The 23,216-nt window shown below is 44.6% G+C and overlaps 2 protein-coding genes across 3 annotated transcripts in view; one reads left to right on the plus strand and one right to left on the minus strand.

Moving 5' to 3' along the window:
• CCDC81 (coiled-coil domain containing 81) overlaps positions 1-9,464 on the plus strand; it is a 34,845-nt gene extending 25,381 nt beyond the window's left edge. Inside the window, 4 exon segments of the mRNA XM_038378666.2 lie at positions 498-576; positions 1,514-1,740; positions 2,427-2,552; positions 7,797-9,464. Coding sequence (XP_038234594.1) covers positions 498-576; positions 1,514-1,740; positions 2,427-2,552; positions 7,797-7,938 — 574 coding nt within the window. The 3' untranslated portion in view covers positions 7,939-9,464.
• Positions 9,465-10,392: 928 nt separating this feature from the next.
• Positions 10,393-23,216, minus strand: part of ME3 (malic enzyme 3) — a 180,344-nt gene continuing 167,520 nt past the window's right edge. For both annotated transcript variants that reach the window (XM_038383493.2, XM_043504131.1), the window contains exons 9-14: positions 21,914-22,027; positions 21,075-21,180; positions 19,730-19,872; positions 18,507-18,680; positions 17,555-17,653; positions 10,393-13,377 (exon numbers count right to left, since the gene is read on the minus strand). In XM_038383493.2, the coding sequence (XP_038239421.1) occupies positions 13,216-13,377; positions 17,555-17,653; positions 18,507-18,680; positions 19,730-19,872; positions 21,075-21,180; positions 21,914-22,027 (798 nt within the window). In that variant the 3' untranslated portion in view covers positions 10,393-13,215. The remainder of the gene's footprint in view (positions 13,378-17,554; positions 17,654-18,506; positions 18,681-19,729; positions 19,873-21,074; positions 21,181-21,913; positions 22,028-23,216) is intronic.

The raw sequence follows: 23,216 nt of genomic DNA on the forward strand, positions 1-23,216 counted from the left end.
TAGAATCAGATCATTTACATTGTGTGTCATAGGCCCTATATTGCTAATAGCCAATGGAGGCTTCCTTTGGATCAGATAGTAGGGGCTGACTGTGTTTTTGGAGCACAAGGAGGTCTCAGTCCTATTCCTGCTGAATTTAGGAAATTCCAAGCTGCCAAGGTATGCAGCATCATAGTGACAATCCTAATAATCTGACGTGGCCAGGGATTTGTTCCTATATTATCTCATGGAAGCAAGGGTGATGCACATAGCTCAAGCTCAGTGTCATAAGTTGTCTTATTCTATCATGGAAGTCATCATTATTAATGATTATTATTATAATAATTTTCGAGGAACCAGAGCCATCTTGGTAAGATAGAGAATCTTAGCTAAATGTTATGGACTCAGTTATACTATTGGCAGATTTGTGTTTCACAGGGCATGCCTGGATGAATCGTATTTCTTCAAAATATCACCTCAGTAAAACTCTTGTGACTCTTTTGTATTTTTATTTCTAGGCTAGCTGCCCAAAGAGCTAAATATCTGAAGGGCAAGATGGAAGAAATGCAGTGCTATAAGAGGGCCTTGGATACACAGGTAAAAACTTGTGATTAATAATTATGTGTTCCTCACCAGGCCAGGACTACTGACCTGATAGTGACAAAGTTTTTAAAATGAAAAAAAATCCTGTGTTTGATAAGTTTCCTACCTATTATGTGGCTAAGTTATGTGTCTTTAAAAACTGGAATGTTTCTCAGAAAGTTGTGGAGAAGGGTGGAGATATACCATATCTGAAGTGACATATTAAAAAACTCTATAAAGATATAAGCAATAATAAGATCCTCTGAAGTTTTAAGAATTATCCTTCTAGCCAGTATTTAAAAGTTGTTGAGATGGTGAGTCTGTTTAACCCCTAAAATGAGGTGCAGTTTACAATGTTTCTATTGCTGGCTGAGAAAATAGCCTGTCCCCCCTCAAGCTAGTTATATAGAGGTATCTGTTTGGATTGAGTAGAGCTATGCAAAGTCATCATGGATTTTTTTTGAGAAATTTTGAATGAAATTGCCACTAGATTCCAAGAGTTTAGGCAGCATTCAGTACCTGCCCTGAAGATTTTACAGAGTAAATGGACAAAACACACAAAGGGCGGGAGGGGAAACAGAGTCGCAGAGAGGTGAAGGGATTTGCCCAAGGTCACAGAACAGGTCAGTGGCATAGCTGGGAATAGAACGTAGGTGTCCTGACTCCCAGTCCAGTGCCTTATCCACTACATCATGCTGCCTCCTCCATAGGTGATATTTAAAAAGGAAAAATATGGACTTGAATATCAATGCTTCCTGACATTGAACTATAAAATAATCAAGGGAAGTGGTAGAATCCTCATTGGTTGTGGCATTTAAATCCAGAATTGAGAAAGTGGATTAGCTGATTTAATAGGTCTTCTCCCATAACTAGCTTCTGTCATTCAAAGTTTTCAGAGCCATGCGTGAGGTTAGTTCCATCATGGTAAAATCTTCATATCAACCTCATACAGATAAAGTTGAAGCCGATACAGTTGCCGGTCTGTGAGCCTGACTCAGCAGATCTCATCTTTGGGAAGAGTGATATGACCAATGAGAAGCTTGCAGAAAAAAGGCATCGAGCCCAGGAGTTCTACAAGCACCAGCTGCACTCCGCAGCACAGCAGAAGAGGACGGCTATCGTCAATCAGCTGGTGGAGCAGAGGAGAGAAGCTGACATGCTGCAGAGAGCCAAGAGAGAGTAAGCCTGCAGCTCAATCCAGTACACCATTTCCAATGAAGCCTGGGGAAAATTCAACAGCAGTAATGAAATTGCCTCACAGGGCTCTGGGGTAGGGCAGGAGGGTGCATTTTCTCCTCTTTAAGGCCCCAGTCTAGCAAAGCACTTAAGCACAGGCTTAATTTTAAGCATGTGAATAGTTCCTACTGAAGACAATAGGACCACACATATGCTTAACTTTAAGCCTGTGTCTAAGTGCTGTGCTGGATCAGGTCTAAGTGGAGAGACTTGGAGCCTTCTGCTGGGATTGATTTAGTCTGTGCAAGTCCAGAGCTGAACTTTGTGGACTGGGCCCATTTCTGGTTGAACATTTCAGACAAGTGCCTGAATTTGTTGTTAATCTTCTCAGCTGAGCTAGCAGCCTTCTTAGGCTCTGCCAAGAGCAGCCAGATCGGCCCAAGGCTGTGTAAGGTTTCTAAGCATCACAGGGTTTCTGGCTCAGGTAGTGCTCTCGATCCATGTGCAAGACATTAACTTTGTCAGTGCCTCCAGCAGCTCTGCTGCTGGCAGGGAGAGGGAGTCATGTTAGACAGCCTACCATGCTGGGGCTGTGGTTAAAGAAACCCAGGGACAAACTGACAGAGTGGGGGAGTGGGAGGTAGATTCATCCATGAATCATAGGAGAGACCTTTTCAATAACATTTCAGGTGGATTACAGACAGAGGAGCACAGTTTGAGAAAATATTCCAGATGAATTTAGCAATGCAGGATGACTGGCAAAAAAGCGCTGGAATGAAAAGGCTGAGGGAAATTGAAGAGAAGCTATTTGAGCGGTAAGATTCCTGAACACTGAGGGAATTTCCCCGTTCCCGTCTTCCTTTTTTCCCATTTTTGCTACAGTGCCCATCCTTTCGCCAGTTGCACTTGCTGCAGTGCTTTGCCTTCAGAGCTCGGGGAAGTGGAAATCCATAACTGATCTCAGTACTGCTTCATGCTAGAATAGATTAGAAGCAAAACCATAGTAACGCAGTACAGGCCTTTGTCCCACTGTAGTTGCTGGACCATGTAAGAAATTTGAGTCCACCACTATCTCCAAGCTAATGGATGTAAGAACCAGATTTCTAAAGGTATTCAGGTGCCTAGAGATACAAATAGGCACCTAGTCATAGAGTTTAAGGCCAGAGAGGGATCACTAAATCATTTAGTCAGACCTCCTGTTTGTCACAGGTCACCAACACCAGAAGCTGGGTATGGGTGACAGGGGATGGATCACTTGATGATTACCTGTTCTGTTCATTCTCTCTGGGGCACCTGGCATTGGCCACTGTCGGAAGACAGGATACTGGGCTAGATGGATCTTTGTTCTGATCCAGTGTGGCCATTCTTATATTCTTTTGTAACACCACCCTGCACCCACACATTAAACCCAGCAACCAAAATCAGACCAAAGTTTCACAGCCCATAGGAGACTAAACTGTTATGTGGCCATAGGCAGAGAACAGGAGGGGCCAAGGTGCACCAGGGCCCTAGGCCCCCGGAATGGCAGGGACTTGATTAAGTGAGATATACGTAGTTAATCCTGGCAAATGACCTATGCCCCACACTGCAGAAGAAGGCGAAACTCCCCACCCAAAGTCACTGCCAATCGGACTTAGGGCAAGAAAACGTTTGTATGTATACTCAGCTTAAACATAATCATAGGATTGGCATTCTTCACTTCCAGGATTTTTATTGCGGATTTGTACTGACATTTTATACTGTCTGTTTTCTGTTTGGGTGGATGGCAAGAAAGCAGGAGATGACAGTTAGTGGAAGGCTATCCAAAAGAATTGAGTTTTAAAGTGCAATTCTTTCCTATATAAGTAGCTCCATATTCACTATTTCTCACTGATTTCTGGATCACATTTGCTCAAGTAAAAAGATGTTATTTCAAACGGACAGCCCTGGAAACTCACCGAGGGCTCTGACAATCAAACTGGGACTTTTCCATCCGGTGCATCATCACCAAGGCGCTGCAGGTCAAATTATGGCCTAAAACAGTGGTTCTCAACCTTTCCAGACTACTGGGTAACTACAGGCCAGTTAGTTTGACATCTGTCGTATGCAAGGTCCTGGAAAAAATTTTGAAGGAGAAATTAGTTAAGGACATTGAAGTCAATGGTAAATGGGACAAAATACAACATGGTTTTACAAAAGGTAGATCGTGCCAAACCAACCTAATCTCCTTTTTTGAAAAAGTAATAGATTTTTTAGATAAAGGAAATGCAGTGGATCTAATTTACCTAGATTTCAGTAAGGCATTTGATACCGTGCCACATGGGGAATTATTAGTTAAATTGGAGAAGATGGGGATCAATATGAACATCAGAAGGTGGATAAGGAATTGGTTAAAGGGGAGACTGCAACGGGTCCTACTGAAAGGCGAACTGTCAGGTTGGAGGGAGGTTACCAGTGGAGTTCCTCAGGGATCGGTTTTGGGACCAATCTTATTTAATCTTTTTGTTACTGACCTTGGCACAAAAAGTGGGAGTGTGCTAATAAAGTTTGCAGATGATACAAAGCTGGGAGGTATTGCCAATTCGGAGAAGGATCGGGATATTATACAGGAGGATCTGGATGACCTTGTAAACTGGAGTAATAGTAATAGGATGAAATTTAATAGTGAGAAGTGTAAGGTTATGCATTTAGGGATTAATAACAAGAATTTTAGTTATAAGCTGGGGACGCATCAATTAGAAGTAACGGAAGAGGAGAAGGACCTTGGAGTATTGGTTGATCATAGGATGACTATGAGCTGCCAATGTGATATGGCTGTGAAAAAAGCTAATGCGGTTTTGGGATGCATCAGGAGAGGCATTTCCAGTAGGGATAAGGAGGTTTTAGTACCGTTATACAAGGCACTGGTGAGACCTCACCTAGAATACTGTGTGCAGTTCTGGTCTCCCATGTTTAAAAAGGATGAATTCAAACTGGAGCAGGTACAGAGAAGGGCTACTAGGATGATCCGAGGAATGCAAAACTTGTCTTATGAAAGGAGACTTAAGGAGCTTGGCTTGTTTAGCCTAACTAAAAGAAGGTTGAGGGGAGATATGATTGCTCTCTATAAATATATCAGAGGGATAAATATAGGAGAGGGAGAGGAATTATTTAAGCTCAGCACCAATGTGGACACAAGAACAAATGGGTATAAACTGGCCACCAGGAAGTTTAGACTTGAAATCAGACGAAGGTTTTTAACCATCAGAGGAGTGAAGTTTTGGAATAACCTTCCAAGGGAAGCAGTGGGGGCAAAAGATCTATCTGGTTTTAAGATTCTACTCGATAAGTTTATGGAGGAGATGGTATGATGGGATAATGGGATTTTGGTAAGTAACTGATCTTTAAATATTCAGGGTAAATAGGCCAAATCCCCTGAGATGGGATATTAGATGGATGGGATCTGAGTTACTATAGAAAATTCTTTCCTGGGTATCTGGCTGGTGAATCTTGCCCATATGCTCAGGGTTTAGCTGATTGCCATATTTGGGGTCGGGAAGGAATTTTCCTCCAGGGCAGATTGGAGAGGCCCTGGAGGTTTTTCGCCTTCCTTTGTAGCATGGGGCATGGTTGACTGGAGGGAGGCTTCTCTGCTCCTTGAAGTTTTGAACCATGATTTGAGGACATCAATAGCTCAGACATGGGTGAGGTTTTTCATAGGAGTGGTGGGTGACATTCTGTGGCCTGCGCTGTGCAGGAGGTCGGACTAGATGATCAGAGTGGTCCCTTCTGACCTTAGTATCTATGAATCTATGAATCTATGTACTCCTTTCAGGAGTCTGATCTGTCTTACCACAAAGTTACACCTCACTTAAAAACTACTTGCTACAAAATCTGACATAAAAATACAAAAGTGTTAGGGCATGCTACTAGTGAAAAATAGCTCACTTTCTCATTTTTGCCATATAATTATAAAATAAATCAATTGGAATATAAATATTGTACTTCCGTTTCAGGGGATTGTATATAGAGCAGTATAACAAGTAATTGCTTGTATGAAATTTTAGTTGTACTGACTTTGCTAGTGCTTTTTATGTAGTCTGTTGTAAAACTTGGCAAATGTTTAGATGAGTTGATGTATTCCCCGGGAAGACCTCTGTGTACTCCCAGGGGTATGCATACCTCTGGTTGAGAACCACTGGCCTAAAATACATGTTTTCAGCTTATGCCCTCAGTGTTACCTGAGCTAAATCTATTGTCTTCAGGTTACTCCTTCAGTAACATCTCTCCAAACATGCTGAAGGTTAAAATCCTAGTGGGATACCTAGGCACTTTGATATCCATAGGTTCTGTTCCTATCTTCTCACCTATCTACTCCAGTGTTCCAGAGGTGGGAAATGTTGCTGCATAAAATGCCAAAAAAGGTGGATTTAAAAAGATGTCTGAAAAATGAATAAGTGTAAAGAGCCTAATAAGAGGCATATCTAGGCACTTCAGGTTATGTTTTAGTGCTCCATTGCCACAGCCCAGGTGGAATGTCTTAATGCCACGTTCTAAAGCACTTAGCATCACACAGCCAGTCAGATCTCTGCCATGGCTGGACACTGCTAGCCTTCTAATGCAGGACAGAGTGGGTGGTACCTCCTGCTGCGTGACTAGTGCATAGAGCAGTGGTTCCCAAACTTTAACAACCCGCAAACCCCTTTCACTAAAATGTCAAGTCTCGCGAACTCCCTCCTAAAAATGAATATTTTCAGGGATATTTCTCCTTGACCTGAGTATAAATGATAAAAGCAGTGATCTTGGAAATATAAAATTTGTTTTGATGACATGCTTATTACACACTATTTATTATTAATTATTATTTATCACAACAGTATTTTTATTACATTATTAAAACAGCAACACTCTTCCAAGATCTCACTTTCATAGCTTTATCACTTTGAGTAAGCCTATAATAAGACAAGACTCCTAGGTTTCATCAAGGAGGATCAGATGTGAAACAGCATGAAGGTATTTAAGAAGCCAACTCAAAGAGTTCCTCTTACACAAGCATTCAGGTCTTGAGCAGTCCAGGCAAACAACGCACGTTACAACAAAGCTTAAACTTATTCCTCATAATAATTTTCCAAACAATACTAGCTGCCTATTTAATTTTAAAAATAGCAGAAAATATCCACCTCCATTTCCATTTCTTATAAGGAGTCTTGAAGTTTAAATTTCCTCAGTGTGATAGATATGCTTGCTTTGATCTGTTTAGCTCTTGGAAGTTCAGGGGCTCCGGGCTGCTGGCCCCGTGCTGCCCGGGATCCCTAGGGACAGCTCTGTCCGCCATTAGGGAATTTTTTTCCCTGTGAACCCACAGGGGTTCACGAACCCCAGTTTGGGAACCACTGGCATAGAGGGATCCCTTTGTTTAACCAGGTCTGTTTTAAGGACTTGCTGATGGGAGCCAGCAATCTTCATTTGACAAAGACCAACAAAAACTAAGTACCTTAGGTGTGTTATTTGCCATAGATGATGTATAAATGGCCTTAGAGGTGCCTTTGAGCTAGTGGGTCTCCTGCGGCCACCTCTTGTGGGCCAGAACCACTCTGCTCTGCCTTGTGCGTTGGGAGCCTTGTATCAAAACTGCTGATCAGACACCGCTCACACACCGAGGGGACCTCTAGGGCACCCTATACATTGGTAATATAAGCTAGAACTGGATTGAGTCTAAAGGGCTCTCTAGATTTACCAAAAGGTTGGCTCCAAAGTCCAGCATAGTCTGGCCTTCCTTTCATGCCACCTCCCAAGCAAACAGGCTTGCAACAGTCAGCTGTGTACTGCACTGATGCCTTCTGCACTAGCTTACTTCCGTTGAAGGGCCCAGATCCTGCCTTTCTCAGCCCCCATATGAATAGCTGCAAACTTTACCCTCCAACTGTATTGTACAGGAGAGCTCTGTGTGATCCATGACCCAAACACAGAACCAGTTGCAACTCTGGCATTAGCAGGTATAATTCCCATTGACTGCAGTGGGGATGACGCTGAATTGGTGCAGCTTATTTCTCTGTTTTCCCTTAGCCAATAACATTTAGCACATTTCTCTTTAACTTTAGTGCTGGGGACAAGCTTATGCTACTTGACCAGTGTGAGAGATATCGACGCTGTTTCCAGTGTAAGAGGCGCACGACCAACTGTGGGGAATCCAATGTGTGGTCAGAGTCTAGATACGTTCCAGGATCCCGGTTAATGGTTTAAAGCAAGTTTTCACCCTATTTTTGTTTTCTTCTTGAGGATTTTTCCGCCCCTGAATGTGGTGAGCTATGTCTCACAGCTCAATGAAAATTGCTCAAAAGATTGTTGTTTTCGGACTTAGGTTTTTATGAGAATTATGTTGAATTAAACAAAGTTCCAAAGTAGTAATTTCCTTGCTTTGCTACCAGATCTGTAGGTTAGTTGAACTGATGGTAAGATCTGCAGGGGCAGAAAGAAGACAGTGTGGGAAGCAGGAGATTGTTACCCTGTCAAGCTGGCACTGAGAGATCAGCAATTGCTACTTCTCTGATCACCATTTAGTGCCCTGTAGGAAAGTTGTTGTCCTCGGTCCAGTATCTAGGGGACAGCTACCACTATTTAACACCCTGCTTAGCAATCTCAGCAAAGAGGAAGAACTGAATCGGCATGGAGACTGAGCTAATCTCTCACCAAATGGTTGTACCTCCTGATCCGAGGGCAGGCCTTGCTGGTAAGGCAGCTTGCACTGCCACTGTCCATATCGTCGTCTATTTGGCTGTCTAGACAATTTCATTCACCAGGGTTGTCACATAGACTGGTGCTCTCCAAACCATTCAATTCACCTAAACATCGACCGTTGATGCCAGTTAATATTAATCTCTGCTGTGGAGTCTGATAGCGAGAGGCATTCTGAAAGGAAGTTCTGTTACAGAGCTTGCCTGCTATGCCATAAATATTGAGGGTGCTAAGTGGAATAGGTATTTCCAGATGAACTGCTTCACCCCTTCGATGTGCTACAGTGCTTGAGTGTGAGAAGCCCTGTGGGCGCTTTGCTGAAATACTAGCTCAAGCAAGCCTTTCAGAAAATCCTAAGCTCCAAGTCTCATTTTGAATGCAAGCTCTGCAACTGAGTCCTCTGCTCGTCAGGCACTTGTCCAGCTGGAACTGCTGCATTGGTATCAGACGTGTTTAAAGGCTGAGATGCTGAGCCTTAGTGGAGACAGGCCAAGAGCTGAATCACAGCCACGGAGGCAAGTTGAGAAATGTGCTAATTAGGCGAGAGATCAACCAATACTGCCAATTTTCTACAGAACCCAAGAGAATACAAATTGTCCAGTCAGATGCCTGCCCTGACTTGCACTCCAGAGTGCAGCAGTGCTTTCTCTTGCTATTGCTAAAGCCCTTGAGATTTAAAGCCTGATCCTGCAGTATTCCCGCAAAGCTTGTTGAGCTCATCAGGCATTTTGCAAGGGATATAGCATTGGGGCCTTACTTCTAGCTCTTCTTCCCCTTCCCAAAACTCACTTTTGATAGAGTTCATAACTGGTCTGTTACTGACAGCTGTAGGCCCCCCCACCCAGGACATCACGAGCTACACCTTTCTACTGTCTGCACAAACAGTCCCCAAACATGAGCAGGGACAGAGATTGTTTCTGTACACTGGACCTGTATTATCGTTGAATATTTATACTGCAGTAGTTCCCAACAGTCCTACACAAGACCTCATTGTACTAGATGCTGCAGAAATGCTTAGGGAAGATAGGTTTCAGAGTAGCAGCCGTGTTAGTCTGTATTTGCAAAAAGAAAAGGAGTACTTCTGGCACCATAGAGACTAACAAATTTATTTGAGCATAAGCTTTCGTGAGCTACAGCGAAAAGCTTATGCTCAAATAAATTTGTTAGTCTCTAAGGTGCCACAAGTACTCCTTTTCTTTTTAGGGAAGATACTGTCCCTACCTCAACTAACTCACTTTAGCAATCTGTGCAATCAGTTAACTAAGGCCTCAACAGCCCAGTGAGGTAAATAAGAGAGACCCAATGCAGGCCTCCTTTGGCGCGACAGGGGCTCTTGGGCAGTGAATAGCAGTGCTCCATAGCAGGGTAGGACAAGCACTGAAGATTCTCCTATCCAGGTGAAGCTGTAACTAGGCATGTAGGTGGGCAGGGCTGCAGGACTAACATCCTTAAGGTGCCATGGGATACATAATGGTCACAATTGTTCTGGTCTAGACAGATTCTTAGCCCGTGTTCATCGCCGAGCACTTTCCAATAGTGCATTAACTGTTGTGACTATCCATCTGTCATGTGTTTCTCTCATGCTCTCCACAGGCGGAGAAGTGGCTGGCGTGTTCTGTTTTGGAATTTATTTTTCTATACAGTTAGAAGTTGTGAGGCTCATGGCTTGCTGTCTAATTTGAAAGGTGGCAGCTCCAACAGCACAATGCCCCTAATGCACAAGTTCAGTCCTGACTAAGCAAAGAACTTGAACATGTGAGCAGTCCCACTGACATTAATGGGAACCCTCATCTGCTTTGGTGCCCAAGAGGGTAGGCAACACTGCATTAGCTTCCATTTTCAGGTGTAGTCTGAATGCCTGTCTCTCACTGACAAATGTCTAGTATGGCATATGCAATGAATTTGAAATACTCTTCAGAAACCATTTGGCATATGTGGTTTTTAAAAGAAGGAATGGTGTTGCACTTTTAAAGTAAGCTTTAATTGATTATACAAATGAAACATACACAGTACACAAACCTGTCATTGTGTTACAAAAGCACTGCAATCACTTACAGGAGCTGTTTAATGCTCGCTAATAAAATGGCCAGCACATTCAGCTTGTCTGAGGTCTTCATAAAATAACACTAAGAATTACTAAGGCAGTTTACCACAGTTTTACAGACAAAGCAACAATGAAAGGGTTCCATTGGACCTGTACATGGAAAAGCAGAATAATATTGAGATTAACTTGTCATTGTAGCACCTAATGACTGGAGGGGAGAATAAAGACAATGACAAACTCCAGAAGGTATTTTGGGCTGGAAGTGTGCATTGTTTTGGGAGTGCTTGCTTCTCCTGCTGCTTTAGTCACTGACTGAATTCAAAATGTGGTTTATGTTAGCTCATGAGCTGAGTGGGGTCGGAGCATGCCACCTGGGGTGTTCGGAATAAGGTATGCAAATAGCTCGAAGTAAGGGAGAAAAATCATTAGTGATTTCAGTTCAGATACTGACTATTGTTTAGAAACGGATACAACTTCCACCCTCCATCCAGGTGGGACGCTGAATGTTTTCCTCCAAAATTTGGGGGTGATCAGCTTGGATTCTGGTGCATGCCCATTTTTACGTCACTGGAGCTGAAAGTAAAGCTTTTATTGATCCGAATACTGACTGAGGAGAACCTAAGGTTAAACCCTGAGAAGCACAGTAAATCTCACTGCTTGCAGAAACATGACGTCAATGAACTCAATGTAGATAGTCTGAATGGCTTAGGCCCTGATCCTGCAAAGACTTACTGTATCCGCTATGAGTAATTGACCACACTGATGTGAGTGTAAGTTAAGTCTGTGTGTAAAGCCTTGCATGACTGGGAGCTTAAAGCATCTAGAAAGCTCTCAATTTTGGCTTTACACATCAGATGTGTTGCAGGTTTTCATTTTAACTGATATTTTAATTGGGGAAAGAAACTAGAGGTCTTAGCTAATCAGGAAACAAACATTTACATTGCTGAACTGGTTGCAGCAGTTCAGAGAAAACTATTTGACTGCTGTGATATCAGTGGGGATGCATCATATGTGATCTAAGTGGTTCATCATCGTTCCACATGTCAGCATTGCTGACTTTTGATATGGTCATGCTGAATTTAATTATGTGATGAGTCTGTTTTCAGCCAACCATGCTCTAAGACTTTTTATTTATGCATCAATTAATAACATTTTAAAATAGATCAGATTCTGTTTTCCCTTTTAGTGTGTTAGTCTGAAAATAAACAGATGTCCATCCCTTTGCATTGGCAGTCAGATTTGATGAGGCAAGACTTGTATAGTTAAAGCCTGTGTTTAACCCACCAGCAGAAACATAAACTTGACTTAGTGGATATGATGTTTTGGGTGCTGTTTCATGTTAAGTAAAAAAAAACATATTACTATTCCCTGAGACCTTTCTTGGCCATATTGGAGCCAGGTAAGGGGAAAGTGTTAGGAAAATCAAATATTTGTGGAGTGTAGGAGCCTGATTGTAGTTATGTAGGTTACTGATATTTGATGATATTAACAAATAGAATAAGGCTTTAAATAAACAGAACAAACTTACACAAGGTAGGTGAAGTAATATTTTATTTGACCAACATTGAGACAAGAGACAAGCTTTCGAGCTACACAGAGCCATTCTTCAGGTGTGGGAAAGCAGACTGTCACAGCTAAATACAAAGTGGACCAGATTGTTTAACGTAAGTTGTTAACACATATTTTAAGAGACCATTCAAGGCGAAGTGGCCCCATTAACACCTCTGAGTCATAGGACAAAAAACGAGGAAGAATTTCTGGACAAATGCACCATGAAAGCAATCATATGCCCCATCTTGTATTTAGCTGTGACACTCTGAGTACCTTTTCCAGACCTGAAGAAGAGCTCTGTGCAACTCAAAAGCTTGTCTCTTTCACCACAGAAGTTGGTCCAATAAAAGATATTACCTTATCCACATTGGCTCTCCAATATCCTGGGACCAACATGGCTACAACAACACTGCAAAGGACGAACTTGGATCTTCAAGTTATCATCTCTTTAAAAACATCTTCAGGTTGGGCTGATATTATTCCGTTTTAGAGGAATCCATAAGGAAAGGGTACTCCTCACTAATACATTTAACTGCTTGTTAAGATTCCAGGATATTAGACACTCAACGTGGAAGGTTTTTGAAAGGCCTTCCTAAACAGCAAACTCCATTAGTTCCAGTGCAGCGACTTCTGATTTCCGCTAGCGTCACTGACAGGAGACTAGAGTGCCAAAACAGTAGTGATGCTGCAGTGCCTTTGATTGCAATTCTTTCTGATTAATAATAAAAATAAAAAAACCACTGCAGCACTCTATGTGTCAAAGAAATGAAACTTCAGTGACAGTTTTGGCCTCTACCACCATCTCTTTGTAGAAGAAAGGACCCAAGCTAGCTCCTTCGGAGCTATGGTTCCTGTGTGATTTGCAACTTTACAATTCATTCTTTTGATACAGAAGTGAGACAATTTGTTTAGAAGAGAATACTGTTTATGCAACGTCACAGGAGTGCTTTAAAGGAAGGTGGAAACTGCGGTGCAGGACTTCTTGGGGCAAGCCTTTAGACATATATGTCTCTGTCACTGCATATGTTGGCTCTGGCCTTTTCCCTAGTCAGGTACTTACAAAGTAAAAAGGCAGCTGCAAGTAAGAAAGTGCTTGTTTCCAGATACAGTAAAATTTGGAAGCCTGAAGATACATTTATGGCAGTGATGGTAACAACCAGGGAATATTACGGATCAGAATTTTAAATAAATTATACATCTTGAATGTGCATGGCAGCTTGTGGCCAACTGTAGTTATCAATAGCAAATGACTCATAATCAGTGCTATAGATGAGGGATCTGACAAAGGCTTCCTTGTCTTCTGGTTCTGGGTACCAGGAAGCAAGATTATGTTTGTAGGCGTAGTCAACAATCTGCAAAAAAAAACAAAACAAAACAATAAATAGCTCAATCCCTGGTGCTATTTATCCCCAAGACTATGAAGTTCGGTTGACATAAGCCACCCTGTGTTGATCTAGCTGTGCCTGTATCTACACTTTAATTTGTCTCACACCAAAAGGGCCCCCTTACGGAGACACGGTAATCCCACCTCCCCGAGCAGTGTTGAGCCAGGGTTGATGTACTGAAGTTGACACAGTGCAAGTGTAGATCCTGCGTTATCTATGTCGACTCTAAGCCAGCAGCTGTCTCACAATGCCTGACACTGACTGCTGTGGTCATAGTTGTGAACTCCACTGCCCAGAGGTCACAGAGACTGGAAGGCCCCACCGCCACCTTAAAACCCTGCAAATTTTTGAAATGCCGTTTTCTGATTGTCCGGCTTAGCAAGCACACCTAGCAGCTCTCCACTGTTGTGTGCAACTGCCCAGGTGACCAGGCTGGCTACATGCTCCAGACTTGCTCTGGCCTAAAGTGGATGGGAGATCTTGGATCTCCTGAGCCTGTTGGGAGAAGAGCCTGTGCAGGCATAGCTATGGACAAGCCGTAGAAATGTGGACAGCTATGAGCAGCTTACGCAGAGGATGCAGCAGAGCCACGAGAAAGCGCAGGAAATGCAACAGGCCTATCAGAAGGCCAAGGTGGCCAACAAGTGATCCAATGCCAAGCTGCAGATCCACTGCTTTTTCAAAGAGCTACATGCCGTATTTGGTGGAAACCCCACCAGCAGCCCGTGGATACCTCTGAGGAGCTTAAGACACAGACTCCTGGCATGCACAGAAATGAGGAGGAGGTGAAGGAGACTGGGGGACATGCAACCAGGGTTCCAGCTATGTCACAAACCAGCTATGTTGCTTGAGACTCCACCACAGTCAAGTCAGTGCCAGCAGTTGAGCATCAGTGAGCCCAATGCAGGGGAAGGAACCTTGGGTAAGTGTGTAAATGTATTTCCCAGTACCGTGATGTACCCCAATGTAACAGGCCACCGCTATTGACTTTTCATTAGTTTACTCATCCTAGAAGCGGTAGTGGCACAACAAGGAGAAATAGAGTTGTTAGTTTTTCTTCATTCCCCTGTAGAGTTAGGCGGGGCAGTGTGGGGTTTGTGGAGCAGTTTGTTTATGTACACAGGGATGTCCCTTGAATCCGCCTGAGAGATCTCAATGAAACGTTCATGCTGGTACCCTGCAATCCTCTCCTGAAGGTTTCTAGGGATGTCTTCCTCCGTGGCAGAACATTTTCCCACGCCAGTTGGCGATGACTTCAGCAAACACCGTTGCAGTCAACAGGCTAGCGGCATACGAGCCCGGGCAACTTCAGGATACCAACAGCAGCTGTGCTATCCATGCGTTTGTTACCCTCAGGAGTGAGATATCAGCTAAAATCACCACCACCTGTGGAAATTGGTGCCAGTATTCAATGCCACTACCCTATACTCATAGTTTCATGCCATCAAGCAATTCCCTTCTTATTTCTCTTGCCCCTGGTGGGCCATGCTCACATGGCTGGTGCTGTGAATGGTGCCGTGCACAAGCGCTACAAAGCAGAAATGACAACAAGCATGTCTTTTTAAAACTTTAGGGGAACAAGGGATGGGAGTTCTGAATCTTAATTTTCGCCTTCTGTTGTGACTATGCTGACAACCTGTGTGTGTGTGGGAGGGGTAGCTGCTGCTGTTCCCCCTCCATACCTGCAGGATGCCTGAGCCAGATATGGAGAAGAAAGAAGAGGACTCAGGGTGACATGTTCAGCAAGGTCTGGCAAGCCAGCGCTGCATCAGACTGTGAACAGAGGGCCTGGAGGGTGAATACTGCCGGCTGTATGGACAAGGAAAGAGTGGAGAGGAGAAAGGCCCAGGAATCCCAGCAGGAAAAGGAGGGAGATGCACCAGGACATAATGGGGCTTCTCTGGCAGCAAACACAGATGCTGCAGCTTCTTGTGGACCTACAGATCCAACAGCCGCTCCCTTTACTGTCTATGGAGAACTCCATTAGAGCACCTCCTTACACTCAACCCCTTCAGGCATCGGAGCTGTATCCCTACCTCTGCTACTCCTCACCGGGGGACAGTAAGGCCAACCACAGCTTCACATGCACTGACCTGTGAGAGCCAAGGTTGCTGTATGTGTGTAGCCAAAATGGACATAAATGCATGACAATGACACCTACAGTGGATTTTCTGACTCCAAAATGATTTCCCATTAATCGGTAGCAATCGGATATTGCAAGTTTCCACAGGGCGGTTGCCACTGGTTTTTCCACTTCAGTGCAGCTCTCATTGTGGTGTCCCTACGTTGGAAGGCTGGGGCAAGTATAGAGCCAGGAATGTGGCTCTGCACATCCAAAAGTTCTGCAGCGACTGCTCGTCCTCCCAAACTTGCCTTATGATGCGATCCCATCTGTTAGTGCTTGTTTCTTGGGCCCAGAAGTGGTGCTTCACTGTCTGCAGCTGCTCTGTGAATGCCACCAACAACATTGCTTTGGTTTTCACCATATCCCATGAAATCTGCCCTGCATGAAATCATTGTGTTCCCTGCTTATTTGGTTCTGCAAATACCGGAGGACCGTGTGTCCTGTGCTTGGAACGCTCATGACAATAGTGCAGAACTGTGCAGATTCCATGCTTCTGTCAGATGGTAGACAGCAAGGAGGGCCACGTAGGTTCATTTTTTTTTTAAAAGGCACAGAAATTATGGGATAAGGATGACTTACAGGAAGCAGAAAGATGCATGCTGGGATGTTGTCCCCTTTCTCCCAGTCACCCCTGCATGACTCATTTTTTCCCCATCATGCATTGCCAAAACTTCCCAAAAGACAGCGCACTGGATGGTGGTGAGTTGCACCCTGGGATACCTACCTAGGAGGAGGGAGATTTCATTATCTGATTTACACTAAAATGATGAAGAGAAGACTAACTGTTCAGGACCAGCCAAGACTTCTGTGTTAGAGGCTGCACCACTAGTCTGTGAAGCAAGATGTGCTGTTGTATGTTTTGCATGGAAAGTGAGTGGTATTTCCTGCTTCATTTTCAAAAATCTATTACTGATCAGTTGTATACAGCACTTTACAGACTGCCAGATGCTCAAGACACCTCTGGGGGCAACTAAGTATCAACATCCCCATAGTCAGAAAAGGTGAAACTGAGGCATGCGGTAAATTTTCAGAAGTGGTCTCTAAGTTGGGGGTAATATAGACATTAAGGCCAAGTTATTCAACCATGGGTACCTACATGTACACATAAATCCATATTTAATCACTGACCATGACTCTTCACGGAACATTTGCAGCTCCCGTTAGGATGGTGGAACACACCCTGGATGCTCAGCACCTTTGAAAATCAGGCCACTTATTTAGATGCCCAAGTTTAGACACCCAAAGGCTGACCATAAACTCACTGAAATCAATGGAAAGATTCCAACTTATTTCAGGCATCACTGGATCAGATCCCCAAAGTCTGCAAATGTTGGCCCTGATTTGCAAAGGTGTTGAGCACTCACAGCTCCTATTGACTAAGTGCAGTTGGGGATTATCTACAACTCTGAAAATCCAGCTGCATGCACCTGAAGATGGGCCACTTTTAACATAAGGGTCTCAACCATTTGCCCAAATACAGAAAGAACCACTAGAAAATCTGGGATGAAACTCAGGAGTTTGTGAGTACTATTGCTTTGCTCAAATCACACAAGAAAGCCACACAATTTAGGACAAGAAATATAGAGCATGGAGCTTTAAACCACCTGGGATTCAGTTTCTTAGGATTATTAAGACACTCTTCACCTCAACATCCTGATTCAGTATGTACAATGTCAGTAATTTGGAATGGGCAAGGAGGCTTCACCGATGTGTGACGGAGGCTAATTTGGAATTAATGTCGGGCACATTGGGAGCCAACTGGGAGTTGCACAGTGTGGGGCTACCTGGAATTGTGATTGGCCCATGGCACTGAATCAGCTCTGATAAACCTGAATGATCTACTCTATCCCATGGAAAGTCACGCCCATGTTTCTGGGTCTAATATAGCCAGTGCATTTATGCTGATAGTCATAACCACATCAAAGATGAGGGCAAGAGAAAAATCCTTGCCAACATTACAAGAGGTAGAGCTTGTCTTATATATAAACAAAAACTTTGCAAGAATACTTGAATTCTTACTTTAACAGCGATTTTGAAGGATACCTCTCTGATGGTACTCAGGGGAGGATAGAGTCTCCCTTCAGCAAGATGCTCCTCCGTGACCTCTTCAGCAATAGACTAGAATGAAGAAAAGGTAGGTTATAGGTGATGTTCTCAATCAAGTACAGCTTGCGCCCTCTTAAGGCTTTAAAAAGGCAGTGCATAGCTGAGACTTCAGTTGCTACAAGACTCAGGAGAAGTCCTTGTAATCAAAAGCAAAACCACTCAAAATTCACATGTGCATACATTTCATTCTGAGCTTGAAAACGCAGCCCATTCTGCAAAAAAAACCTGTGTGTGACTAGATACCATTTTTGAAAGAAGTGAGTCCATTTCTGAGAAAAAGTTAGCTATGCTTCCCAAACATGCCGCTTGGCTACATGTTATGCTAGACATTTTTCTAAAAATACAGCCTACAACAAAGGCTGAGGAAAATGCAAAGTGGCAAAAATGTCTTTGTGAGAGCTGCTGGCGTGGCAGGGAGCCCTGGCTACTTGCTTTTCCCTCCACTGACGGAGCCAGGCATCTCCTGCAGCCGGGGAAAGGCTATGGAATAAATTCAGCTGTTTCAAATATGATCAAAGGCTTTGGGGGATTTTTGTTTTGTTTTAGATTTGTTATTTTTGCCTGTAAGAAAACAAACCCAGGACTCCAGAGGCCATGTCCCCTATACGTCCCCTCAGCTCCCTCCATAGAGGGGAACCAAATGCTGGCTCATGCAGGGGACTTCTGTTGGCACAATGGAAGCTCTAGCATCCTGCTGTGTTGGGAAAGTCTGCAGCCCTTTGCTGAGGGGGTGAAGTTCAGATGATGCACATTGCCCTGCGCCTGTTCCTAGCCAAGGACTTAACTACACTCCTGGGGTTCAACAAGCCTCACTGAAGCTGCTTTTTTATGTTTTTAAAGCACCAGTTAAATATGGATCTGAAACCTCTGCCGTGGTGAGGAAGATCTCGCTGGAGACATGCCGGACCCCGCAGGCAATGACTCCCAGTGCCACTCCGGGGAACACGTAGGCATTATTTCCTTGGCCGGGGAAGAAAGTCTGTCCACTGGTCAGGGTTACTTTAGGGAACGGACTCCCACTTGCAAATATGCCTCGGCCCTGTTGAGAGAGACAGACACACTCAGATATTGGAGAGGCAATGTATACAATTGAGGGGATCCCAGAACCCAGCTCTGGGAGCACAGTGACTGTGATAGCAAATTCACTGATCATTCAGCAACAGCTCCACCATTAGGATTTGACTGCTGTTTAAACTGACATACAGTTTGTTTGCCAAGGGGAAAGAGCCATGTGGCATTTAGTTTCTATTTGGCCTGGTACCAGACAAAGTCTCATTCTAACCTATTTATCTAGATACATACATGGCTCCTATCAACACAGTGTCCTGTGATGCAGGAAAATATTCCCATTTTACAGAGGGGAAGGAGATGCACGGAGATATTTAGGCCCAGATTCTCAAAGGTATTTAGGCTTAACTTCCACAGAAATCAATGGAAGTTAGGAGTCTAAATACCTTTGAAGATCTGGGCCTAAATGACTTACCCAAGGCCCCCCAGAAAGGTTGAGGTAGACTTGAATCCAGATCTCCTGGATTCAGCGCCTTACCCACTCTCTTTCCCCTTGCCTGATCCAAATCCCAAAGTTGCCTCCCATGAATACCTGAGCTAGGGCCCTCATGCATTTGAGGAGCTCACTGAGGAGCACAGCTCTGATGGGCCAGCATGAGAAGGGAGTTTGGCGTGGAAGCAGGGCCTTCCTCCTCTCCATCTAATAAAAAGATACAACCCCAGCAAGGTTGTGTAGCTGGGCCCTGGATCGGAGGAAGGTGTCTGCATCAGGAATGCCCCCCTCAACAAATCACCACCATTAACGCTAAGGGTATGTCTGCACTGTGCCAGTGTAGATGCTTCCTACATCAAAGGGGGAAGTTGCCCCCGTGGGCTGATCAACTGCAAGAGCCCTGCAGGCTGCCATTTTACTACACATGAGATATATGTCAGTGGGGCTCTGCCAGGAGGTTACATTCATCTATGACCCACCAAAGAGCCCTCTGATCACTGTAGCACACAGAGAGGTTGCTGTGTGTGTTAAGTCTCTTTGGCTGTTCCACTCAGCTGCTGTGTTGGGAGAGACAGTCACATATTTACCTCTGTTAGGTGATAGCACTGCTCAGCTGTGCACTCTGCTTTACTCGTGGGATTACTTAGGGCAAATATGATGGGCCTGTCATTGAAAGCCGCCATGTCCTTCAAAATCTTCTCCGTGAACGCGCCTGCGATGGCGGCTACACCTAAGAAGTGAACAGTTAATTCCTGATTCACTCTGTGACTTCCAATGGATCGGGCCCATGTTTCCTTAAACCTCAGCTCTTGTTAGTGCTCAGTAAATTGAACTGTATGACTCCGAGGGAGAAGGCCACCCCTTTCAAGAGACCCCATGCAAGTCAGATTTACAGTGACAAAACCACCTTCAGGATCAGCAAACAGCCCAAACCAAGTGTTTGTCTGGGTTGGCTTTGTGGCGATGCTTAGCACCATCCTTCAGGAGATCTGGCATTGGTTACTGCAACCAGCCTCTTGCTCTGCTGGTCAATTGGGGATATAGAGGGCCCTGCCAAATTCACAGTCATGAAAAATTTGGACCACAAAATCTGGTCTCCCACTGTGAAATCTGGTCTTTTGTGTGCTTTTACCCTCTACTATACAGATTTCATGGGGGAGACCAGCATTGCTCAAATTTGGGGTTCTGACCCAAAAGGGAGTTGCATGGGGGTTGTAGTATTGCCCTTCTTACTTCTGTGCTGCCCTCAGAGCGGGATGGCTGGAGAGTGGCAGCTGTGGACTGCGGGCCCAGCTCTGAGGGCAGCAGTGCAGAAGCAAGGGCCGCATAAATACCATACCAGGCCGTCCTTACTTCTGCGCTGCTGCTGGTGGTGGCTCTGCCTTCAGAGCTGGGCTTCCGGCCAGCAGCCACCACTCTCCAGCTGCCCAGCTCTGAAGGCAGCGCCGCTACCAGCAGCAGCACAGAAGTAAGGGTAGCTTTGCGACCCCGCCACGACTCCTTTGTGGGTCAGAACTCCTACAATTACACCACCAAAAAGTTTCAGATTTAAATAGCTGAAATCATGAAATTTATAATTTTTAAAATCCTATGACCATGAAATGGATCAAAATGGACTGTGAATTTGGTAGGACCCCAGGGATATACATGCTCAGCCTCTAGGAGCAGCAGAACTCTGCTTAACTCAAGAGTGTCCCCTGTGGCCAATTAAGGGCAGCACCGATTGGCTCCTGAGGGATCCCTATTCAACAGAAGGAGGGAGCTTGTGCTTCATAACCTCAAGAGACGGGGGCTGTTGGGAAGTAAAGGAAAAAAATGCAGGCAGGGAGGCCTGGGGAGTCGGACTGGACAACAAAGGAGCCCCTGGAAAAAAGAAAGAAAACCCCCAAGAACTGGACAAATGAGAAGGAGCTCCCGCTTCCATGACTCTACCTATAATAGCTGTCGGCTTCACCCTTTGCACTACCTCCTCCAGAGTTCTTATCTGGGGGTGGTCTTGGGCAAACATTTCCTTCTCATGGTTCAGGTGACTCCTCCCCTGCAGGGAAAAAAGAACAAACCAGCCTATGGCAGGCGAGAAAAGTCTGGATTGATCATTTGCAAAATCTTGTTTGCAAGATTTCAGTGCCTCAGCCTTCTATATTCTGCTATACCGCACTTGTCCCTGTAGTATCTGCACACCTGCCTCTCGTTCATTATGTGACTAACATCCGTCACGTGTGGTTTGTTCTCCCATCCTCTCTTCGGGGGAGGATTGTGTGCAGTGGAGTGGTTTGTGTTGGTAAGTTTCTTTTCTGATGTGTTCGTTTCTCTGTCTCTATCTGAAAAGCTCAGGTTAAAGAAATGCACCTTGCACTTCAAGTGGAAGGCGGTGAGGTTTCTGATGGCCCTTAGCTCCGGTGGGAGTTCATTCCAGTATCTTGGACCAAATCTCAAGAAAGCTCTGTCTCCTGGAGAGAGGAGATTTACAAAGTCCCATTGGACCTAAAGAGCAGAGTGGTCCCTGACCCTGCAGCTGTAGCTATCCCCAGAATGTCCAAACTCTACTGGAAAGGGCATCAAAAAGAGGAAAGCAAAGTCTACCCTGCTGTGTATAAGCAAATGCAGCTCCACTGACTTCAACAGAATTGCAACCACTTACTCCAGGGCTGACTGTGATCCACTGGATCTGCTTGCTCTGGGTTAATGAGTCAGGCCCCATTGTACCCTGTGCCTGTTACACTGCATCTACCATGCACCACAACACAGTAATGCAACAGAGGCAGATTTACCTTGACAATTAGTCCCTTGGAGTCCACCATCCAGATTTTTTTGATGGCGTCTTCCCTCGAAATTCCTTCCTTTTCCATAGCCATAATGATGAGCTGGGCTATGCCCATGGCAGCCTGAAACGCATAAGCAGAAAGCAAATTCTGATCATTTCCTCAAACGAACCTGCCTCACTTTGGAGAGGTTTAAAAAATGACAGGTCCCCACACACTCCTCCCAAAAAGCACACAGATTGTAAGCTCTGTGAGGCAGGAACCCTCTTTTTGTTCTGTACAGCACCTACCACACCGGGGCCCTGGGCCAGGACTGAGGCTCCTACGCACTACAGTAATACAAATTATCATCATCTAGCTGAACTGTGTCAAGAAGGAGGGAGTGATTGATGGCTTCTAAAGCAGCAGACTGGTCAAGGAGGTTAAAGGTGGAGCATTGCCCTATGATCAGATCAGGAAGAGGTTGTCAGAGACCTTCAGACTAGCAGTATCAGTGGAGAGAAAGCGGGTGGAAGCCAGACTGGTATGGCTCTAGGATGAAGCCAGCAGAGAGAACCTCTAGGCAACAGTGATAAATGGTGCATTTGAAATGTTGAGAGGGGAACGGTCCCCTCTTTCTTCCCCCCATCTCATGATACAAAAACAAAACAACCCTGACTTGCTTTATATAGTTCTTGGCATTATGGTTTCACCGAGAGGCCCCCCCTGAGATCTGGGTGGAAAGATGCTGAACATACCTATCTGTCATGACTATTAGATTGTAATCTCCATTTTACAGAGGGGCAACTGAAGGGTTAAGTAATTTGCCCAAAATTGCACAGGCGGTTGGTGACAGGAATTGAATGCAGATCTCACAAGCCTCACTCCAGAGCCTTAACCACTAGCTACCCTCTCTCTCTTCTCTGCTCTCTGTTGTGCTTGGTACTGTACACACACAGAGGAAGAGATGGTTTCTGCCTCAAAGGGAAAGTGTGGCTCAACTCTGACAAATGATTGTACAAGTGGCATGGGGGAGTTCAGTGTTTGTTGTTCCTCAGTGACGTGCTCAGTTTACAAGGAAGGTTTTTGTTTTCCCTAACTGCCAGCTCAGCAGACAGGACTTGGGCTTCAAGATGGGCTTCTTTCAGTTCATGCATCCTTGGTAATAAAGGTTCTTCAGGCCAAATTAAAACCCCATTGACACCTGTGCAGCCTCATCACATTCAGTGGGTTTGCACAGAGTTGACTGTAAGTTAAGTAAACCATTCTTTTAGCGATGCACAAGGAGGAACAGGCTCCAGCTCCCTCTCAGATGTGCTGGCTCCAAAGGGCT

The sequence above is a fragment of the Dermochelys coriacea genome, chromosome 1 (genome assembly GCF_009764565.3).
Source record: "Dermochelys coriacea isolate rDerCor1 chromosome 1, rDerCor1.pri.v4, whole genome shotgun sequence".
Taxonomy (NCBI): Eukaryota; Metazoa; Chordata; order Testudines; family Dermochelyidae; genus Dermochelys; species Dermochelys coriacea.